Source organism: Lepisma saccharinum, chromosome 8 (genome assembly GCF_977018435.1).
Source record: "Lepisma saccharinum chromosome 8, izLepSacc3.1, whole genome shotgun sequence".
Lineage (NCBI taxonomy): Eukaryota > Metazoa > Arthropoda > Insecta > Zygentoma > Lepismatidae > Lepisma > Lepisma saccharinum.
The window spans coordinates 85146677-85167297 of record NC_139236.1 but is presented as its reverse complement, the minus strand read 5'-3'; the positions used below and the strand labels follow the sequence as shown (position 1 = coordinate 85167297).

General features: G+C 38.3%; 1 protein-coding gene across 2 annotated transcripts in view; it reads right to left on the bottom strand.

Moving 5' to 3' along the window:
- The window catches only part of dve (SATB1_N and homeodomain domain-containing protein dve), a 214970-nt gene that overhangs the window by 119112 nt on the left and 75237 nt on the right, over window positions 1–20621 (bottom strand). For both annotated transcript variants that reach the window (XM_083127200.1, XM_083127199.1), the window contains exon 2: window positions 7313–7502. In XM_083127200.1, coding sequence (XP_082983326.1) covers window positions 7313–7493 — 181 coding nt within the window. In that variant the 5' untranslated portion in view covers window positions 7494–7502. The remainder of the gene's footprint in view (window positions 1–7312; window positions 7503–20621) is intronic.

Genomic DNA, 20621 nt, shown 5'->3' with positions numbered 1-20621 from the left:
GTAACAGTGAAGAATGCTGGAGACCGTTGCTAAGCAATATACGTTAACAGTGCAACAATACTGTTCGTGACTCTGTTATTTAGCAGATATAATCTTTTAACAGTGCACCAGCAATGTTACTGACTGTTAATAAGCAGATACATACTGTAACAGTGCAGAATGCTTGAGACCGTTGCTAAGCAATATACATTAACAGTGCAACAATACTGTTCGTGACTGTTATTAAGCAGATATAAGCTTTTATCAGTGCAGCTACACTGTTCCCGACTCTGTTACTAAGCAAATATTCACTATAACAGTGCATTACTAGCGTTCGTGACTCTTGCTCAGCAGATATAAGCTTCAACAGTGGAGTAACAATGTTCCTGTCTCTGTTGCTGAGCAGGTATAAGCTTTAACAGTGCAGCTTATTGTTCGTAACTGTTATCTAGCTATAAGTTACGAAGACCCTAATACACGTGAGAAGGCACGTAACCAGGGGGAAGGCCAAGGGGGGCTGAAACCCCTCCCACCGAAATCCTACAAATATCTAATTTAAATAGTGTATAGTGGTAAATAATTTTACTTCCGTAGCAGGATTAAACATTAGATCGAAAAAAGTTTAGTGTATAATAGAGAAACCAGCTTATATTTTTACATTCTACCATTCAATCCGAAGAATAAATGGATGCATAGCTCACAAAATTTATAGTTTTCTTTGTGAGAGGTCAAATTTTATGAGTAAAATTTGGCCCTAAATTTTAAAGCCTTTTTAATGGAATGTGTAAAAGTTAATATCAAAATACAATAACTATGAATTTCAGTACACTAACTGTACAAAATGTAAGGAAAATAATGGACAACAGTTGTGTTGGATATTCACTCCATTTATATAATAATAATTGATTGATTTGGTGTTTTAAGTCCACTTTATGCACACGCAGGCTAATCGGGACTGGACCTACAGTTTAAAGTAGGATCCGAACCAGTATGTGCCTCCACCGGGTATGGAACTCGTGACCCCTTGATTACAAGGCGACGACGCTACCACTGCGCCATCGGGGAGGCTTATATAATAATAATAAGAAGAATAATAAATTTGGATATTTTTTATTTTAATAACTTTTAATTTTTTATTATTATTATTATTTCTACTAATCAAGTTTTATCAGTGGCCTGCCCACTCTACAAATATTTCTGGCGACGCCTGTTCTGATTTAGGGATGAGTTCCCCTCTGAAATAAAATCCTGGCTACTGGCCTGCACGTGGCTTCCCGACACAGGTGTATTACGGTCACTGTTTTAGTTTTGCAAGGTTAACCGAAGCTACGACCGGGATTCGAACAGTAAACCTCCGAGCCTGAAGCACCTCACACCTAGGTAGAGGCTGGAAAGAGAGAGCGAGAAAGGGAGGTAGGGACAGGAGGAAAACAAAATCTCTCCGCAACACAATCCGAGGGAGGATTTATATTTCGTTGTGGACGTATGTTCTCACACGCTTAATACATAGTCGCGTAGGCGCATGTGTATGTGTGCGTGTGTTTGGCGTACATGCATAACAGAAAACGCTTCCGCCACAGCCTTGTATGAAGCCCCACGTATTTCGCTGCAGATTCGCTGTTGAAACCCTGGCTGTTTCTGTCTTCTTGGAGCCAGAAGCCCGAAGGATTGTAAGGGATTTGCGGCCTTAAGCAGATTATCTGTCTATGATTGATGAAACTCCAAGGGCTGGATTAGGGCCAGGGAATCCAGTCTGAAAAGCCCCGGCGTCCCTGGACGGATCGGCTCAGCCAGGATTACTCTAAAACCAGGATTTTTTCCCTACTTTTTTTTTTTTAATGCCGAACGGAAAAGCGGCAGACTGAAAAAGGGACGCGGATGAGCTTTAAAGGGAGGGAGAGAGAGATTGTTGTATGCATCATCCGAGGCAGACATGACCAAAGAAACAAGTCATGTTCTCCAGAGTTATTCATCACCGGACAGGACAAAGGACAGATTAGGAACGCTCCGGATAAAAAAAAAGAAGGACTCGTGGACGGAGAGGGAAATGAAGGAAAGGCAGATTAAAAAGCTATGCCATTGCCAAGGCGCTTCAAGAACCACCTTGCTTACCGGCATGGCGTCAATCTGAGCGGCTTAGGCTTTAGGGAGCTTCTGAGATTTTTTCCCCCTCCCTCCTTCAGCACGGCTCTCAAAGCTCTCCGCGTGCCTAATGCATAGATTTCCGTGTGTGGGTAAGCTCTGCTTTTCTCCTCCCGCCCGGGAGCTTCTAAAGATGCTGAGCTACGTGGCTATGGTTCACACCGTAGAAGGCCTGCTGAAAGTCTAGCGACAACTTACACTTTTCTTCCGATGCCAGCTCGCTCTGTCGGTCACGTTGACGAAATCGGCCAATGAGCGAAGCGTTTCGACTGCGCATGCTCGTTTTCGCCCAGTTGCAGCTGAGCGTTGTTCTTCCGCGGGAAATTCGAGAGCTTTGTTTGATTAGTATTGGAAAAAACAATATTACGAGCGTCTGGTTTACAGATATGTCTCCAACTTATTTTTATGGCATTCTCAATTTATTTGAGGTTTTTCTAAACGATGTGGACTTCTGATTACGCATCCATTTATGATTTTGAAAATCAAATTAAATAGGCAAGGTAACTACGGTCTGATTTTTTTGGAATTTCAACAGATTTTGAATCTTCCGTATATTTATGAATCCAAGACGAGGTTTTTTGCCGAAATTTCGTGCCCAGACGTGTGGGGCTTTCGCGGCATGTGATGTGGAATTTTTCTTTTCTTTACTGAACAGAACCACGAGCCTCTGCCACAGCTACCGCTTTAGTCTTGAACGTTCGCATGCGCTTTGAGCATTGTTGTGCTATAGCACGTAGTGAGTGTTGTGGCCAACATTTTTTCTATCAATTGTTGTGAGACGTTGTAGATAATAAGGTAACCATTTGTAAGTTTTCAAAATAGTTTTTCTGTAATCCCTTGTTGAAAAATGGGGGGGGGGTCGTCTTGAATTCGGAGTCGTCTTGCATTCAGAGATATACGGTATTTTTCATATAAAGCAGATCGCATTCAAAACATTCATAACACACTGCAAAAGAAATACATGCTTGACAAATGTCAGCAATTGACAATGAAATCAGGATTGTAGAAATAATTGAATACATTATCAATTACACACACATATACACTACCATCACCACCAACAACAAAACATGTGTTTCGTATATATCAAACTTTTACATATCAATGAAACTTTTGCATTTTATGGAAGTTATGTAATAATTGTACAAAGTTTCGTTGTTCACTGTGTTTCTTTACTTTACTTCGGTTTTCTCTCACTTTTGGCTAATCGCAAGTTGAGTTATGAGATGATGTATTTCTTGAAGCGACATTCACAAAGAACAGGCCGGGATTCGAACCCCTGGACCCCTGGCGTCGTAGCGCGCTGTGATAACCTCTTCGCCACGGATGTAGACGTGTATACAAAGTTTCAAGAGCACATATATAACATTGAGGGGCATTCAATACCCCCCCCCCCCACCCGCATTGCTAGAGTTGCTGTACATTGACAGAAGCACACCATTTTAGCTCAACCACGGACAGCACACGTCTCACTGTTGGACCTATCAGCATATAATCGTAGATCTATTGTGACTGGATGACATGTGCGCTATTGTGTGAATCCTTGCATGTCCAATAAAGCGGATGTTATAAATCTCATTGGAAGTGCAGAATAAGCTCTTGTCGTAGATGAGGTAGTATTTTTCTTTTAGACCTAAACGCCACACAACTCATTTCACAACTTCCGTAATATGTGCAGGTATGAATGAATGTATCTGGTTCCTCACACGTTACAGCGAAGATCAAATTATGATCTATTGGTGTATTCTACGTTGCTTTTCTGCCACTTTTGAGTAATCGCGACGATGGGAATGAATGAAAGGACAAACAGAACCACACATAAATGATACAACACAAAATCGCAACAGACGATAATACTGACTGTGGGTCTATGCGCCAGAGGTCAGTCCGCAAAGTCAGAAAATTTCAGCGTCGTTTTTCTGCCACTTCTAATCGCGACGATGAGAATGAGTGATGATATGATGAAATTTATGGAAGAGCACTCACAAAGAACATCCACGTCCAGACCTGGATTCGAACCCGGTACCTCTGCCGTCATCGCGAGCTGTGCTAACCACTCCTGCACTGAGGTCGGCGTTTGGATGTTTATGCCAAGCATGCAATGTAAATGACAGAAAATGTAAAGATCACAGTTCAGGTTTAAATATACAGGTCGTTAGCTAACCACCATCAATGCCTCATTTGTTCCAATTACGTCATATCACAGGGCACACTAGCAAAGTCAATACAATCCATATCTTACCCAAAATAAGTGAATGTAAATAGGGTAAAAGAAGGGATGTTCGCCATGCTGGGAATTTAGCCGTACGTGTGGTTTTTGTAATCGTAGATAGAAACTATAGGTTGGAAACACTCACTGATGCCTGTAGAAAATAAACATGTGCCTTGTTTCCACTGAAAACTACAGTGTGGTGAGCGAACTAGCAAGCAAGCAGTACAGTTTGGAATGTGCAGTTGCGTCTACACAGAAGACAAAGAAAGGTGCCGAATTTCAACACTACGTTGGAAATTGTCATTTCGTGGCAGATAAGAATTATTTTTCTTCCTTTTAAGTATTGATATCGTAACCTCAAACCTTACGAATGTCGCGAAAAGATTTGTTTTGGAAAGCGTGCATGTACAAGAAAACATAAGTTGTTTTCTTTCGACTATGCATTTGCTGGTAAATTCGCCAGAGTAACAGAAAATGTGTCGAATTTCCCTTCTTACAGGCGATCTTTCACACACAACTTGTTCACAATGCATATGAACATTAGGCCTATGTTTCTTAAACATGTTTGTATTGTATCTTTTTAAGCAGTTTTGTATTGTCATTTGTAGGTCTTTTACACTTTGTTGTCTGACTTATTGGCAACAACTTATTATTTCATACACTTAAACTGACGATAAAATGATAAATAAGTTAGGCCTATATGGCGAATTTCACAGCATGTGACGGGAATTTCGCCACTTTTTTCCTCATTTTAGTATTTTTAATATTACGTCATAAGTATAAGTAACACAGTATTTATGTTATATTCCTCATAATCCACAATGACTACTTTTTGTATCGTATAAATTTTGTTCTTCTCCCCCCATTCGTTTAGAAGGAAGAAAATGAAAAGCATTTTGGTGGCGAACTTCCCCTCCTTTACCCTATAATATATTGTGCATTTCCTGCTTAGATCTGAATCCAGTAATCTGTGTGCTAGTTTATTGCCACAAACATTATCCTCATTGGTAGGTTCGTTAAAAAGTCATGAGCCAATCAATGTGTCAGATTGAAATTAGTTCGCGTATCGCGGTTACGCAGTAAACACAGCTCCAACGCGTTTTCAATTCCAATCTTTGATTCGAACCGCAAATATTTACGCAAGGCTTAGCTTCACGAGTGGATTGGGTCGGCGAATCGGCGGTCACTGATAATTGCAGGCTGGAGGAAGAGGCGTGTTATCACCTGTTGAGGTGATAATGAAAAGCTTCATTATACACACGTAAGCTGCCGATACAGATTTATAAAACAAACAAGTATTAATAATTTCACTTCGTCTCAGCGTCTGGTCGTTCATGCAAAAAAGTGATTGAAACTCTTAAAACATTGCATAATGTTATTACTTTGGTTCGTTATTGGTCCGAGGGTGATCGGAAAGTAGGGTGATCGGAAAGTAAGGTGACACGGAGTGAAGTAGATATTTTGATTGATTGGTTTGTTGTTTTGAGTACACTTTATGCACTGATAGGCTAATCGGGACTGGATCTACAGTTTCAAGTTTGATTCGAAGCACTATGTGCCTCCACCGGATATCAAACCCGGGACCCCTTGATTACAAGTCGACGACGTTACCACTACGCCATCGGGAAGGACCAAGTAGATACTTTATATGATTACCAATTACATGTATTTTCTTATTGTTGGAAAGTAAATGCACGTAGAAATATTCGTTGTAGAAACTATTCAATCTCGATAAACTACAACACATGTAATCTGCCAGACCAGAAATGAAACTATGTGGTCATAATGAGGCATAACATTTTATACACAGTTCACTGAGAAATTTACACAGATTTAAACATACGTAGGTGTTTTTGTATTTTATCTAAAATATAAATCAAATGTCATTGACACAGTTCTATTCTACTTTACGATTGGTTGTCGAATCTACAGGGTGATTTAAAAGTGCGGAACCGCCCATACTCATCAATGGAAATATGTTGCCTCTAGGTAACACAAGTAATGAAGAAAGTGTCCAATTACGTCAGAAATAATCCTGATACCCTGTTCCAGCTAGAAGCAAGGGAAATCGAGTGGCCAAAGCGAAACAGTACACGCTGCTGGGAAGGCAGCCGCTTTCCCCCACTCCACGCAATTCCCTTCCTCTCACGTGTTCATTGGTGGAGCCGTCTCGCGTCACTACTTGCGCAGAGACTTGATTTCGTTTGCCTGCTCTACAGTTAGCTGGGACAGAGTATAGTTGCTTGGAACTTTCATCTTTCTTGCATCATTTTTAAATATAGAGTACAATATTGGTTAGGCAAGGTAAAGTTCCCCATGCATACAGCACCGTGCCATGAAGGCATACTTAGGGAATGTGGGGGTAGGGCCGTACACATACTCGATCTCGGCCATGTTGGAGGTGATGTGATCAGCACCACGCTCCGCCCGCCATTGATTTAGGACTGGGTGAGTCCCGGAGCCGCTTTATGCGGGGACAATGCCGGAAAAATTCCGACCACCCTGGGGATCGAACCCGGGTCTCCCGCGTAAAATATTCCTCTACACTAAATTTCTAATTGAAGACATTAGAGGGTGGGAAACTGCCCGCTTCCTTGTACCCCCCATGGGCAAACTTATATACGGAAATAAGCTAAAATCTGCACAGAAAAAAAAATGGTTAAATGGAAATGAGTAGCATTTTCTAAATTTGATACTTTTGACGAAGTTCTTTGGTAGATCTAAACTAAATGCATTACTAAATGAATTTTGTTGTGGTGACCATCATTTCTTTGTTGCTCATATAAACAAATGTTTGTTGTCAGAAACTATTTTTTTCGTTTTACAAACTTTTCTTTCTCTGTGTAGAATATATGAACGGAATTAGAAATATAGACCTGTAAATAGAAATCTAGAAATAGGGGGGGGGGGTGCTAACGTAACATTTTGTTTACTTCCTTCCTGCAAAGAAAATTAATAGAAGCAAAACAGAGTACTCACCAGTTCCGCCTTTGGTGACGTCATAATTCTCCTTGCTACCTGGACTCAAACCAGACATCGAAGTCCGACTGCTCATATCGGGATCGAGCTGGGGCGGAGATTTATCCGGCTGGAGCGGGGGGTCCGACCGAGGAGGCGGGGGACTCTTGCAGCCCGCCAAAGCCCCCCTGGTCAAGGCCATGGCTTGAGTCTGTGAAAAAAAAATAAAGGACAATGAATTAATTTAGGTCAGATCACAACGGAATTAGCGGGGAGGGAGTTGTACATCTCTATCCAACGGGTCAACGACATGGCGGAACTCTGTTCATCTTGCTTTTAATAATAGACTCACTCCACCTTGGGGGGGCATTCGAGGATTATCGAAGGCATCTTGTTTACATGCAGGTCGTTGACTTGTAGAAAATGAAGCCTTGTTTTTGCATTTTTCCCCGCTATGCAGGTTTTTCAGCAGTCCCAAAAGCTGGACATGCAAGGTTTCGATAAATTCAAGTCCCGTAACTGGATTCCTCGAAAAATATAGCGCAAAAGATGGTGGCGCGCTGTGCAATTGTGCCCCTGAGTCATAGCTACCAAGAGGAAGGAACACCTGCCGAACAGCAATAACGTACTAGTATGAAAGAAACTGTTGGCAGAGAGCGTGGCTAATCTTTCCGGGCAATTTTTAGTTTCTGATTGCTACTTTCGAACCTATCCACGTACTAATCACTTTTTTTTTTACCCAAAACTCACCAAAGTATAAAAACATGTACACACGATTTTATTTCCGAAGAGGTCAGGTTGATATTACATAGCTCGTTTATATTTCGTATTTACCATTTCTTAAGCCTCGTTCTATAAGTTGAAAGACAAATGGTAATCTGGGGTAATTTTAATTCTAGCTTCCCCCTGTCGTACAAGAAACTTACTTACCCGAGGCAATGGATAATGTACAATTAATACATGCTAACATAGAACCATTATCACTAACACTCAGAGAATAATTAAATGTTGGTTTTCTCAAAATTTCGGAGGGCCTGCGGCCCCATCACCTAACCCTTCGTACGCCAGTGATTTAGATTTTGATTTTCGTAAATATGCCCCAACAACAATATTTCGATTTTGTAATTGTGTATTCTTCATTGACTATAAGATTAGAAAACAAAAGACAAGGTAGTAGAATGTATAAAATTTGAAAGTGTGCAAAACTTAATTTTCTTCCAAATGTCACGAAATGTCTAACTATCACTACCATTTTTACTACTAGGAGTAATACGTCAGTAAAACACAACACTAACAAAATGAAGATAACAAATAACCAATACTTCAAAGTATTGATTTCTTTTACTAAATCGTTTTTTTTAAAAAACGCCTAAAATTGCTAGTATGGTTTTTATCACCATACACATAGATGTTTGTTATTTTGTGGAAAGGCTTTTTCTGGTAAACGGCCCTGTAAAATATTTGAACAGTTTGATTAAAGCAAATAAAGAATTATGTGTAAATATCCATTTTTCTGTTTCTGATACTGATACTATGGAAATGTTTGTTGAGTGTGTTAATGAAACTATAAAAATTTCAGTAACTTTTCTTCCACTGAAAATAAAACATTCTGTATTATTAAAATAACTAAAAATATTTTTTATAGTCGTTGTAGCTAAATTTTGGCATTTTTAAAATTATAGTTTGCAAAATATCAGCTGCCATGTTTATTTACAGTTTCATGATAATGCCACTACTTACGGTTTAACATTATTAGTATTTAGTACACAAAATGTTTACTATTTTTGCCTATAAATATATTAAATTTTAAATTAACATACATTTAAGTATGTTTACAGTTTATGTTTACATAGTTTATGTTTACATATTACATTTTCTTTCGCATGATCTTCATCCCATCAGTACATATATTTTGTTTCCTTTCTTAGAACCTAATAAATCGGTGATTTTTTTCTCGAGAAAATTCACCTGATTTAAATCGAATCGAATTGCTTCAAAGTACTAAAAAACATTAGATTCATATCAAAATAATTTGTAATAATTTATTTAATTCTACTTTTGATATTTCAGTTAAAAATCTTATCAATCTTTTCAACATAAACAGCAGCTTTACTCCCCAAAATAAACTGTTTGGTACACTAATTTATAAATGAATTTCAAGATATGTATTCTACATTGAACATTGCAAGCAAGATTACTTTCCTGAACTTTTGGCTGAAAATAGTTCGTTGCAAAGAACTGGACGATGAGAGTTGCACATATTTATGAATGGGTGAATGAAGTTTTCTTGGTGTTTATTTATGAAGTTCAGTTTCCTTGACTTGTGAAGTTGGACATTATTTGATTCTTACTTAAAATATGTATCAAACATCTCGTGGTTTATTTACTTCAACTGCCCTCGCTATCATTTCTTCGCGGTAAATTAGTTAGCCTTTAGACACAATTCAAGTCAATTTTTTCACGTTTATTTTTTTAGTAATTATTTCTACTCCATGTTTTGCATATAATTCACTTCACCATAAACTTCATTTGCTTTTCTTCCGCCATCTAATTATGGCATTACGAACTATTTTCCGCCAAAAGTTACTGGAATCGCTAAGAGTTTTCCTTGAAATGTTGAATTCTGACCTCGAAATCGTTCACAGAGTACCAAAGTGTGACATACCAAGAAGTTTATGGAGCGGGGAGGATAAATCTGATGTGTATGTAGGAAAGGTTGTTAGATTTTCAAGAGCATGCATGTCATAGGGGTGCGCACGGGGGGCGGGGGCAAGATAGGGCAGTTTCCCCCAATACATTCACTTAGAAAGTTAGTGTAGATGAATCTTATCACCGTTATTAAACAATATTACTTACAGTCTTTAAAAAAGATTAGCATTTCAAGCCCACGAAAGTTCCAAGCAAATACAGAAGAGGAGGAAGGTAGTAAGTACATTATACACTATGAATCTGAATAGTGATTTTCGGCGGGTCCGGACACACTATATATGTCCCTCTTCCATACACATCAATACAATAAAACAGTGAGATGAAATGAGGTTTTTGTTTCTCAGATTGGACTTTCATCAAAGCTTTACGCCCCCCCCCCCCCCTTTTACTAATCAGAGGATTTGCGCACACCTATGATGTATTTCTAAGAGCATCGGTAACTCTCTTGCCTTATAATCAGAATGTCTCGGGCTGGATACCTACTGGAGGCACATTGTTTGGATTCCAAACCGCTAAATTGTGGTTAGCACAGCGTGCTACGATGCCCGGGTTTGAATCCCGGCCTGGGCGCTGGGCTAACAATTCCGACACGGAGGTCGGCAATCGCGAGACAGAAAATGCTAAACGCATTCACGGTGAAAGTGACAAAATAAACGCGAAAACTACAGTACGCCAAAATAAGCGTTACCGCGAAAACCACTATGAAATTAGCGCGAAAATGTTCCAGTTTCCCGCTTAATTCCTTTCGGGATTTTACCAGTGACCAAAATCACACAACGTATGTGTCTATCTCTCGAGCTGCGGCATATAATCGTGTTGATCGCTACCGACATATCTCTCCATAGTTTTATGCAATATTCAATGCAAAATCAAACATCTGGGCGACTAATTCCGGCCAACCAATGGCTGATTATCCAGTTATGCTTTCCTATAACATCGATGGCTGCCAGCATAGGATATTATGACGGTTAATCTAACGCTAATCAATATTATACAAGTGGTAATTGCAGACGACATCCTACTCCAAGTGAGGGAGGGTGCCCCCCCTTCTCTCTCTCTCTCTCTCTCTCTCTCTCTCTCGCTCTCTCTCTCTCTCTGTGGTCCACAGTGCGAATACAGGGAAGTTGGGTAATATTTGGAATCCGGAGTTTTATGTAATTACATTATTTTTGCTTTGTACTTAGTAAGGAATGACAAATGTTGGCGAATAACACTGTCAAGTTGGCTGGCTTGTTATTTGGCGGTTGTTGTTGTTGTGTTGTCTCTATTACTTCCATGCGTGTTGTCTGGTTCAATGGCGCTCCTCTTGCATGGAACTGTGAGGCTCTTGCGTCTGTCGATTGTCATTTGTTAGTGTCCCTTCGTCAATTTCAGCATATCGACACCCATTCCCATCGTCGCGATTAACCAGAAGTGTCAGAAAAGACGCGCTAAATTACAAAAATCATATCATTACATTTTTACATTCCACACAGTTAGTGCACAAAAATGCATAGTTATTTTAGGTTGTTATTAACTTTTACATTCTACGTCAGTGGCGTCGATTGGGTTCCAAAACGGGGGGTGGGGGCAGGACAGTTAACTTTCCCTTAGTAGATAAGGTTTAGCATAGTGCAGGGGGGGAAAGTGGCAAAAAGTGGGTGGCAACTGACCCCTCCCCCCGCATAATCGCCGTCACTGCACTTCGTTCAAGAGTAGTGTTGCCCACGGGACGAGACGGGACAGGCTTTTAAAAATTCGAGACGAGACGAGATTGACCATGCGTCATAAGACAAACGAATATTTTCGAGACGAGACAGCATTTCCACGAGACTCCACGAGACGAGACTTTGGCCAAAGTCTCGTCTCGTGGGCAACACTATTCAAGAGCAACCTTTAAAAGTGAGGGGAATAGTTGTTTAATAATAATAATAATCCGTTGCGCAACAGCCCATGAAGGGCGTAGGCATACCTACCGACTGCCGATCTCCCTCCCACTCTTTCCTTCGTCACCTCTAAGCGTGGAGATCTTCAACCAGTATTGGAATAGTCGGGGGGTCAGCCCGACGTATCCCCAGCCGTTATAGTAGGTCTTCTCGACCGGATTACGCTCACTCATTCGAAGCTCCACAATTTCCTCACGATGGTGGGTTGCCACCGGCCCTATACGTAGGCCGAATAAATTCCGACCAGAGCCGGATTCGAACCTACGCCGTCCCGCAGCGAACGATCTCAAGACGAGTGAACGCCTTAACCCGCTCGACTACGGAGGAGGACGGAATAGTTGTTTGACCTCCCATATAAAGTTCTAACTTAATTTTTGGAATATAAAAGGATAACATAGACTCTGTATTTTAACCCTAATGTTTTCGATCTATCGAAGTTTTTGTTACCTTTGGTTATTCTGTTCGAGTACTAAGTAACTGAACTTTATTTCTGCCATTAACAATAAGAATTCGAAGTTTTATGCTTTTCTGTAAATTGAAATGAACAATGTTAATATCCAGCAGGGTCGACGGACCGGTTCGACTCCCCCCCCCCCCCCAACATCCATGCAAAAATGCCACATTTTATAAACTATTCACTACCAGGGCAAATCACTCATTCATCACTTTTGAATGGCTACATAGCTACAAAGGAAGAAATCGATAATTACTTAAAAATCCGCGCCTTAGTGATGAATGTCAGATAAAATTTCTCTATTCGTGAAATTCTTCAGACGATCTACAGACAAAAGAGACTTGCCCTGTGAAATCTGACCCTCTGAGCTTTCACTCGAGTGTTATGTGCAACAGTGTTGCCATAACCAGAAAGCCAAATTTGCCATCTAAAGGCGCAAAATTTCCCTTTTCTATCTAAATTCTGTGTTCACTGTCTCGCAGAAGACACTATTTCTGAGAAACATTTGTATTTATGGAATGGATATAAGAATAAGGCGGTAATAATGAAGATTACGACTGCAGATTTAACACTTTTTGATAAATGTACGAAATATGAAAAATTTCCACAAAAAATTAGGATCGCATTTGCTGGCTTATTAAAATAATTTTATAACTTGGATGATAATTCGAAGATATTAATTGCATTCCTAAGCGGATTTTTTTTAAAAAAATTTTTTGGTTCGTTTTGAAGGATAAGCTACGAGATGAAACGGAAATTCTACACGCAATAAGCTTGAGTTTAAAATGTGAACAGCCATGGCCTTATACATAGAGAAATAATGAGTGAGGTTCAACTTTCAGCTCTCCAAAAGTAGTACAATCTCAATAATTATAGGCCGTTAATAATAATACTAGTAATGACTTTATTATTATTATTGTAATTTAGAAGTTTACAGTTAATCAATAATATATATCATTTTCAACAATCTCATTGTACATTTAGATGTGCACCAATTAGCAACATTATTATTCTTCATTAGGTTTATTGTAGGAATGCGTCCATATTTCTATTTTGAACTTTTGAAAACAAGTCCATCAAAAATATGTCTCAATTTTCACTTTTTGAGACTACATGCAATTGATTAATACTAATTTATCTACAGTATATTTTTCCATAACAAATTCTGACACATGCTTAGGTTATGTAGAAAGTAAATATTGTAATTGAAGAATATGTGAGCATCCACTATAAATATGCCATAAATTAATTTTTAAAACCCTTTTAACAAATATAATGAAATTATTAATTGTTGATTTAATTATTGTAAAATAATTACTAAACTATTTAGAGGGGTTTGGACCCGTCAACCCCCTTATATGTGGCTATGCGATGGGCATATCTTAAAATTTCTCTACAATTTTGATACTTGCATGAAATTTCCCTATTTTGCCTAAATTTTTACCAGAATTGCCATGCACAGAGGGAAAATTCCCTGAATGTGGCAACACTGGGGTGGAATGGACTGATTTCGCCCTTTAGAGAAGATTTCACACAATAACTCCCCCGGTCAATGACTTAGCGATATCTTCACCATCTGAGGTGCGATGTGGACATGTCTGCGAGGCGTCGCCTAGGCGATTTCTGAATGTTTAGGCTTTATCTACGAACGCTCAGGCACCTTAATACCTCTCAACAATGCAACTTTCCCCACTTGGGCTATTGTACGCGGATGTGGATATTTGGGAAAGTGGAACACGAAAATCCTCACAGTCCATCTTAAATACGCGTATTATCAATAGAGTGATCGCGTCTGTACCAGCAGGCTTCCTAACAATGACCTTTTATTTACAAAAGTATTTCTAGACATATTCATGTCGTCATTTCTCTCTGCTGTGTTGAGAATAAGAAATAGAGATGGCGCCAGTAGCACCTTAGAATCTTAAAAACACACATACACAATTATGATAAATACACGAATAAACTTTCAAATTTAAATTTGGATAATTTAATTGATAAAGGTAATCGTAATAGGCTCATTCCATACAATTTCGATCAATTTTGTATAATTTGTTGCTTCACTATTTTACAAAATATTAATGTAATTTAACCACTTATTTCCATATTCAAGTGATCTAAATTGTCATTGGCGTTTAGCTGTGGGAGCCATTTTAGCGTTTTCAGAGGTTTATGAAAATCACTGTAGTTTCTATTCCATATTCAAAGACCATTTTCTTCAGAAATAAAATGCTCTCATCTTTGGGTACATGAAGGGGGAAAAATGTCTTAACAGTGGCGGCCAAAACTGGGGGGACAAGTTTACATGGTAGGCTAGGATTAACATTAACAAGTCTTAATGCGAGTGCAAAAAGTGGAAGGGGGCAACAGCCCCCTTGCCACTTAATCGCCCCCACTGTACCTTAACCATATTTCTTATGTTTACTATGCGGTGCCCAGTTAAGTTTGAAAATTATAAAACATATGAGGTGCCTGAGCCCCCTTTTTTTCTGTAAGCTCCCAAAAATTGAAAATTTTGAGAAATCAAAAAGTTGGACGCTCTGTAACCCCCGAAGAGAAGTCATCATTAATCCGCCACTGCTTTACTCCGAAAACGGCCATTTGGGACTATAACATTACATTGCTTTAAACACGGGAAAACCTTTCATTTATCATGAGAATAACATTACATTTCTACCTATATAAACATTAAGAATCTCTCACATTACAGAATAACTGCATTGCTTCAAACATGAAAAATCTGTCACATCATCAGCTAACAGGCCACCATGCTTCCTTATCAACAACCATTGTTGCATTCTTTTCGAGGGCGATTCAATTTGATTTCGTAATCAGGAAAATATTAACTTCAATTAGTCTGCTTATCATTATCATTGAGTGGCTGTGTGATTTCCATGCGATAAACCAGTATAAATCTCAAGGATTATCAAAGTCCTTATTGAAGCAATCAAAACGGATTCTTACGTGTTATTGGTTGAAACTTCCACAATAGATGACCCAGCAAAGAAAAAGTCGCCAAACATGCTTCAAATTATAGATAAGTTATCCCTACATAATAAAGGAATCTACGTAACGCCAGAAATATTGGAAACAATACGCAACTTGGACCCTATTTAAACAGATTCGGAAAATAGGTTCCTGGGCCGTATTTAAATTCATCCGGAAAAAACGTGCCTGGACCGAATTGGAATACCTTATATATAAAAAGGTTCTTTACGGTCCAGAACCCTTTAGCTTGCTGATTTTTTTCTCCTGGACCGGAATTGAATTTATTTAAAATTCCTGGACCTAAATAGCAACCCTGGAAAAAATATCACCTAGCGATTGTTGAGTAGAAATTATTTCACATTTCAATGTCAACAATGTGGCGTATTTAAAATTTTCTTAAAATATTGGAGTTTCTTCTGTTGCGGATCATCATCCATTTTAAATTTTAAATTCATAGTTTTACAGCAATGATTATTCAACTATCGTCTTTCGACATCATTTCTGAGGTTAAGATGAAATTAAAGTTGAAATTTAATATAATAGCAGTACGTTCAGCATAGATTTCCCCATGCATTTAAATGGGAGAACAGTTGCCTGTCTGAAGCGCAAGGGTACAACTATCGTGCTGCCACCTACAATTAGCTTTCGTTGACCAGCCTCATTCAAACTCCAAATAAATCGCTGACAAGCTCTCTACCGGCAAACGAAAAGATACAGTCCATAAAACAAGCAGGATACAAGAGTAAAATTAAAGAATGTGGCCATGGACAATTTGCCGAATAATGCTTGTGTATCCCACTGTACTTCTTTTACACCATAAAATAACCCCTTTCTGCCTCCAGTGCCTTCCCATCTCAATCAAAATGTCATTAGCTGCCGACAGATCGCAGCACCCGCGAACTGCCACCGGCTAACATATGTAGAGAGGTGGAGGTTACCTATTCACTTGTCTTCGATGACGTCATCGCGCCGGGGATGTGGGTTTAATGTCTGCCTGAATGGAAGCCGCATCAAGGGTGAACCCTACCTTACCTTGCAGAGGGACAGCGAACCCTCACATATAAGTTTGCAGTGTTGCCAGCTAACACATGCTGCCACTGAAAGTGCCCCGTAAATTCACAGATATTAAAATGCATACCTAAACACGGTGGCGCCACTGGAGTTATGGTAACGTCTTTGCTTTGCAATCGTTGTGTCCCTTGTTCGATATCCAGTGCAGGTCTGTAAACCTTTAAGTAGGTAGGTGGCCAAATTGTACACAAGTGGGTAGTGGGGTGCTCACGACACCCCAGAGAAAAATACACTTACAGTTATATTCTAACAATTATAATTGTACGCGTAATATACGTAATTTTACATTATTTGTACGGTTGTAAGATTGCGAATAATGAAAATAACTAACTTCGAAACTTTTTAAGGACATTTTTATAATTTTCTTTTTTCCTTCATTTTTTAGGGACAAATCCTTATTTTATTATATTTTTTTACTTTTCCTTCCAAACAGAATACACAATAGTTATTGAAAAATAGCATATGTATTAAACAAATGTACGAGGATTTACATTTAATCATTACTAATTAAATAGTAGCACATGAACATGAATTTGAGGCTACAAAAATATAGAAAACAGATAAAGGCCTATAATTTTTGAATATGACTACAGTTCACCTAAAGAGAGCTTGTCAGATAAGGATCTGCAAGAGCATTTACACTACTAACTACGTCCAATAACTCTAATAGCTTTTTGACACGTTCCTGTTCTTTCTTGTATTCCATTTCCAAGAAAAGAAAAGCCACAAGGATTGCAACACTCGAGCAAAATAAAGTTTAAAACAACACGCAAGTAGGTAGGTGGGGTGCTGATAACACCCCAGAACGCGGAGCTCTTTTGTTATTGTGGACCAGCACAACAATCAGGCGACTAAAAGACCAACCCCTCAAGGAGTAAACAACATGAAGGTAACGGAAACATGAACAGTGTTGCCAACTTATAAGACTATTTTTTTTAACAACTTTTAGACTTGGGGTGTTGTGGCCAGTTAAACTGTAGGTCCAGTCCTGATTAGTAAATTTGTGCATAAAGTGTATTCAAAACCAAGACTAGGGGAGTGGTTAGCACAGCGCTATACAACGCCAGTGATCCCGAATTCGATCCCGGACTAGGCATGAGTGTTCCTTGAGAGTATTCTTCATCAATTTCATCATATCATCACTCATCCTTATCCTCGCGATTAGCTAAGAGTGGCAGAAAATAGAAGCAAAATAAACTAAATCAATCAAAAACACACATTACAAGCCCACCCAAGTCTAAATAAGAAATTTTGAGAATTATTTTAGAAGTGGAAGAACCACACACACACACACACCAGGGTGCTGCGAAATCATTGAAGACTGGTGGGGGAAGAATATCTTAATCTACACCCCATATGCGTGTGTATACACACACACACACACACTCACACACACACACACACACACATATATATATATATATATATATATGAATGGCTCATTGCAGAAAGGGACCTGAGTCACTTTTGCACAATTCTGAGAAAAACAATGAAAAATCATATAATATTAATAGTGTAAGAAAGAAATGTGCCGTTGTTGGCTCAAATATTCAACATAATGAATAGTTAATTTTGCAACCCTCAATGCACCCCCCTGCAGTATGCTGCTAGACACAGTGGAGATGAAAAAATTAACTCCGATACCTCAGGTCCCTTTCTGCAATAAGCCATTCATACACACACACACACACACACACACACACACACACACACACACACACACACATATACATACATAAATTATTATGATATGGATATTTATAATGTTATTAAATATAAAAGTCAACTAATTACTAAATATTAAAAAAAACATTATTTTGAAATACACAAAGTAATTAATTAGTTACTTTTATATATATCAGATATGTGTAAAGTAGCAAATTAATTCCTTTACTATATAGTTAAAGATATCAATAAATTACGAAATAGTTTTGTTATGTACAAGCTTTTGTTTAGTTTTTGTATTAATACAAGACTAATATAATTTATAATTATGATTGACTTGCATTCTTCTTTTATTGCACGCATATTGTTATTGGTGTAGACAGAGTAATAATAAGCATTCTACACTCACTATTTTGTGTGTTTTCGATATTATCCTTAGTAAAGTACATAAGAAGTAAATACTAATTGCTTATATTTTGTTGTTACAAGAAAAACTCTCCCCCCGAGAAATTTTTGGTGCGGGGGGGATTTTTGAGATCAAGAATGTTGGTGGGGGGAAATCCCCCCTGTCCCCCACAGGATTTCGCACATTGACACACACACACACACAGCAGAGTACCTTGGGCTCTAACTTTGGGGGCAGGACGTGAAACTTAGATTTCTGAAGTTTTTTTTCTTAATGCTTCTAACATGTAAATTTTAATAAACCTGGAAATTTGGGGGCGAGTGCCCCTTGCCTCCGTCAAGTCACGCCTATGCACACGCACACAACACATAAACAGGAAGAACGAGAGACAGTGACTGGGGAAGAAAATAAAGAATGAAACGTACAAAGATTTTAAAAATCCATCTGGAAATATTTTGTCAAACTCCGAGCGCACCAACGTTAGTTTTTTTTGTTACTTTAAACATTCTTGCTTTAATAGTTACACATTGTTATATCATTGAACAGAGCTACAAGATATAACTGCTCACACATAAGCTGCCGACTATATCTTAATATGTTCTCAAATCACTTGTTAACACTTATAATTCATAATGTTACTACGAGAGGAGAGTGTTACAAAAGAAATGACATATACTCAGTAACAAAAAACAGGGAATATAATATGAGCCTAGAATAGCAATCAAAGAATTGCATGTATTACATATCTAGAAGCTAGTTAAAGAATGAAATGTGTATTTGAAAGAGTACAAAATATAAAACTGCACAGTCAAATGAACCCTTAAAAGGAAAACAAATATTTGCTTTAAAATAAAGAGGAACACACGACAATTCAGGAAAAACATATTTTTACCAACACAATAACTTTTGAAAAATATTGGAAAGGTTCAAACACTTCAGTTACAGGTTCACAAAAAATCTGATAAATCTTACATATTTTGGTTTATGATATTAATGCACGCCAAAAATTCATCCCTACCTTTCAAAGTAATCTGTTATTTATCGACTTCAATAAACGATCCACCACAAATCACGATACAAATATATAATAATAATAATAACACAAATTATTGGATGGGCTCGGGTCCACCGAACTATTCTCGCTATTACTAGATAGGGTAGGCCAGCAGATACGTCAGCCTGATTTTAGTAGGTTGTGGCTCACCATGCTGTTCCTCCCGGTAAATATGAAGCTGAAACGTCACTAACAGAGGGAATATACATGTGGAAAGTCACTGACAGAGGAAATATATATCTGGAAAGACACTGACAGAGGAAATATATATCTGGAAAAACGCTGACAGAGGAAATATATATCTGGAAAGACAATGACAGAGGAAATATGCACCTGAAAAGTCAGTGTAAGAGGTAATAAGCACATGGAAAGACACTGACAGAGGAAATATATATATATATCTGGAAAGACACTGACAGAGGAAATATATATCTGGAAAAACGCTGACAGAGGAAATATATATCTGGAAAGACACTAAAGAGGAAATATATATCTGGAAACACACTGACAGAGGAAATATTATATCTGGAAAAACGCTGACAGAGGAAATATATATATGGAAAGACAGTGAAAGAGGAAATATATATATCTGGAAAGACATTGACAGAGGAAATATTATATCTGGAAAAACGCTGACAGAGGAAATATATATCTGGAAAGACCCTGACATAGGGAATATTATATCTGGAAAGACACTGACAGAGGAAATATATATCTGGAAAAACGCTGACAGAGGAAATATTTATCTGGAAATACACTGAAAGAGGAAATATATATCTGGAAAGACACTGAAAGAGGAAATATATATCTGGAAAAACGCTGACAGAGGAAATATATATCTGGAAAGACATTGACAGAGGAAATATTATATCTGGAAAGACACTGACAGAGGAAATATATATCTGGAAAAACGCTGACAGAGGAAATATTTATCTGGAAATACACTGAAAGAGGAAATATATATCTGGAAAGACACTGAAAGAGGAAATATACATCTGGAAAGACACTGACAGAGGGAATATTCGCCTTAAAAATCAATGACAGAGGAAGTAAAGACCTAA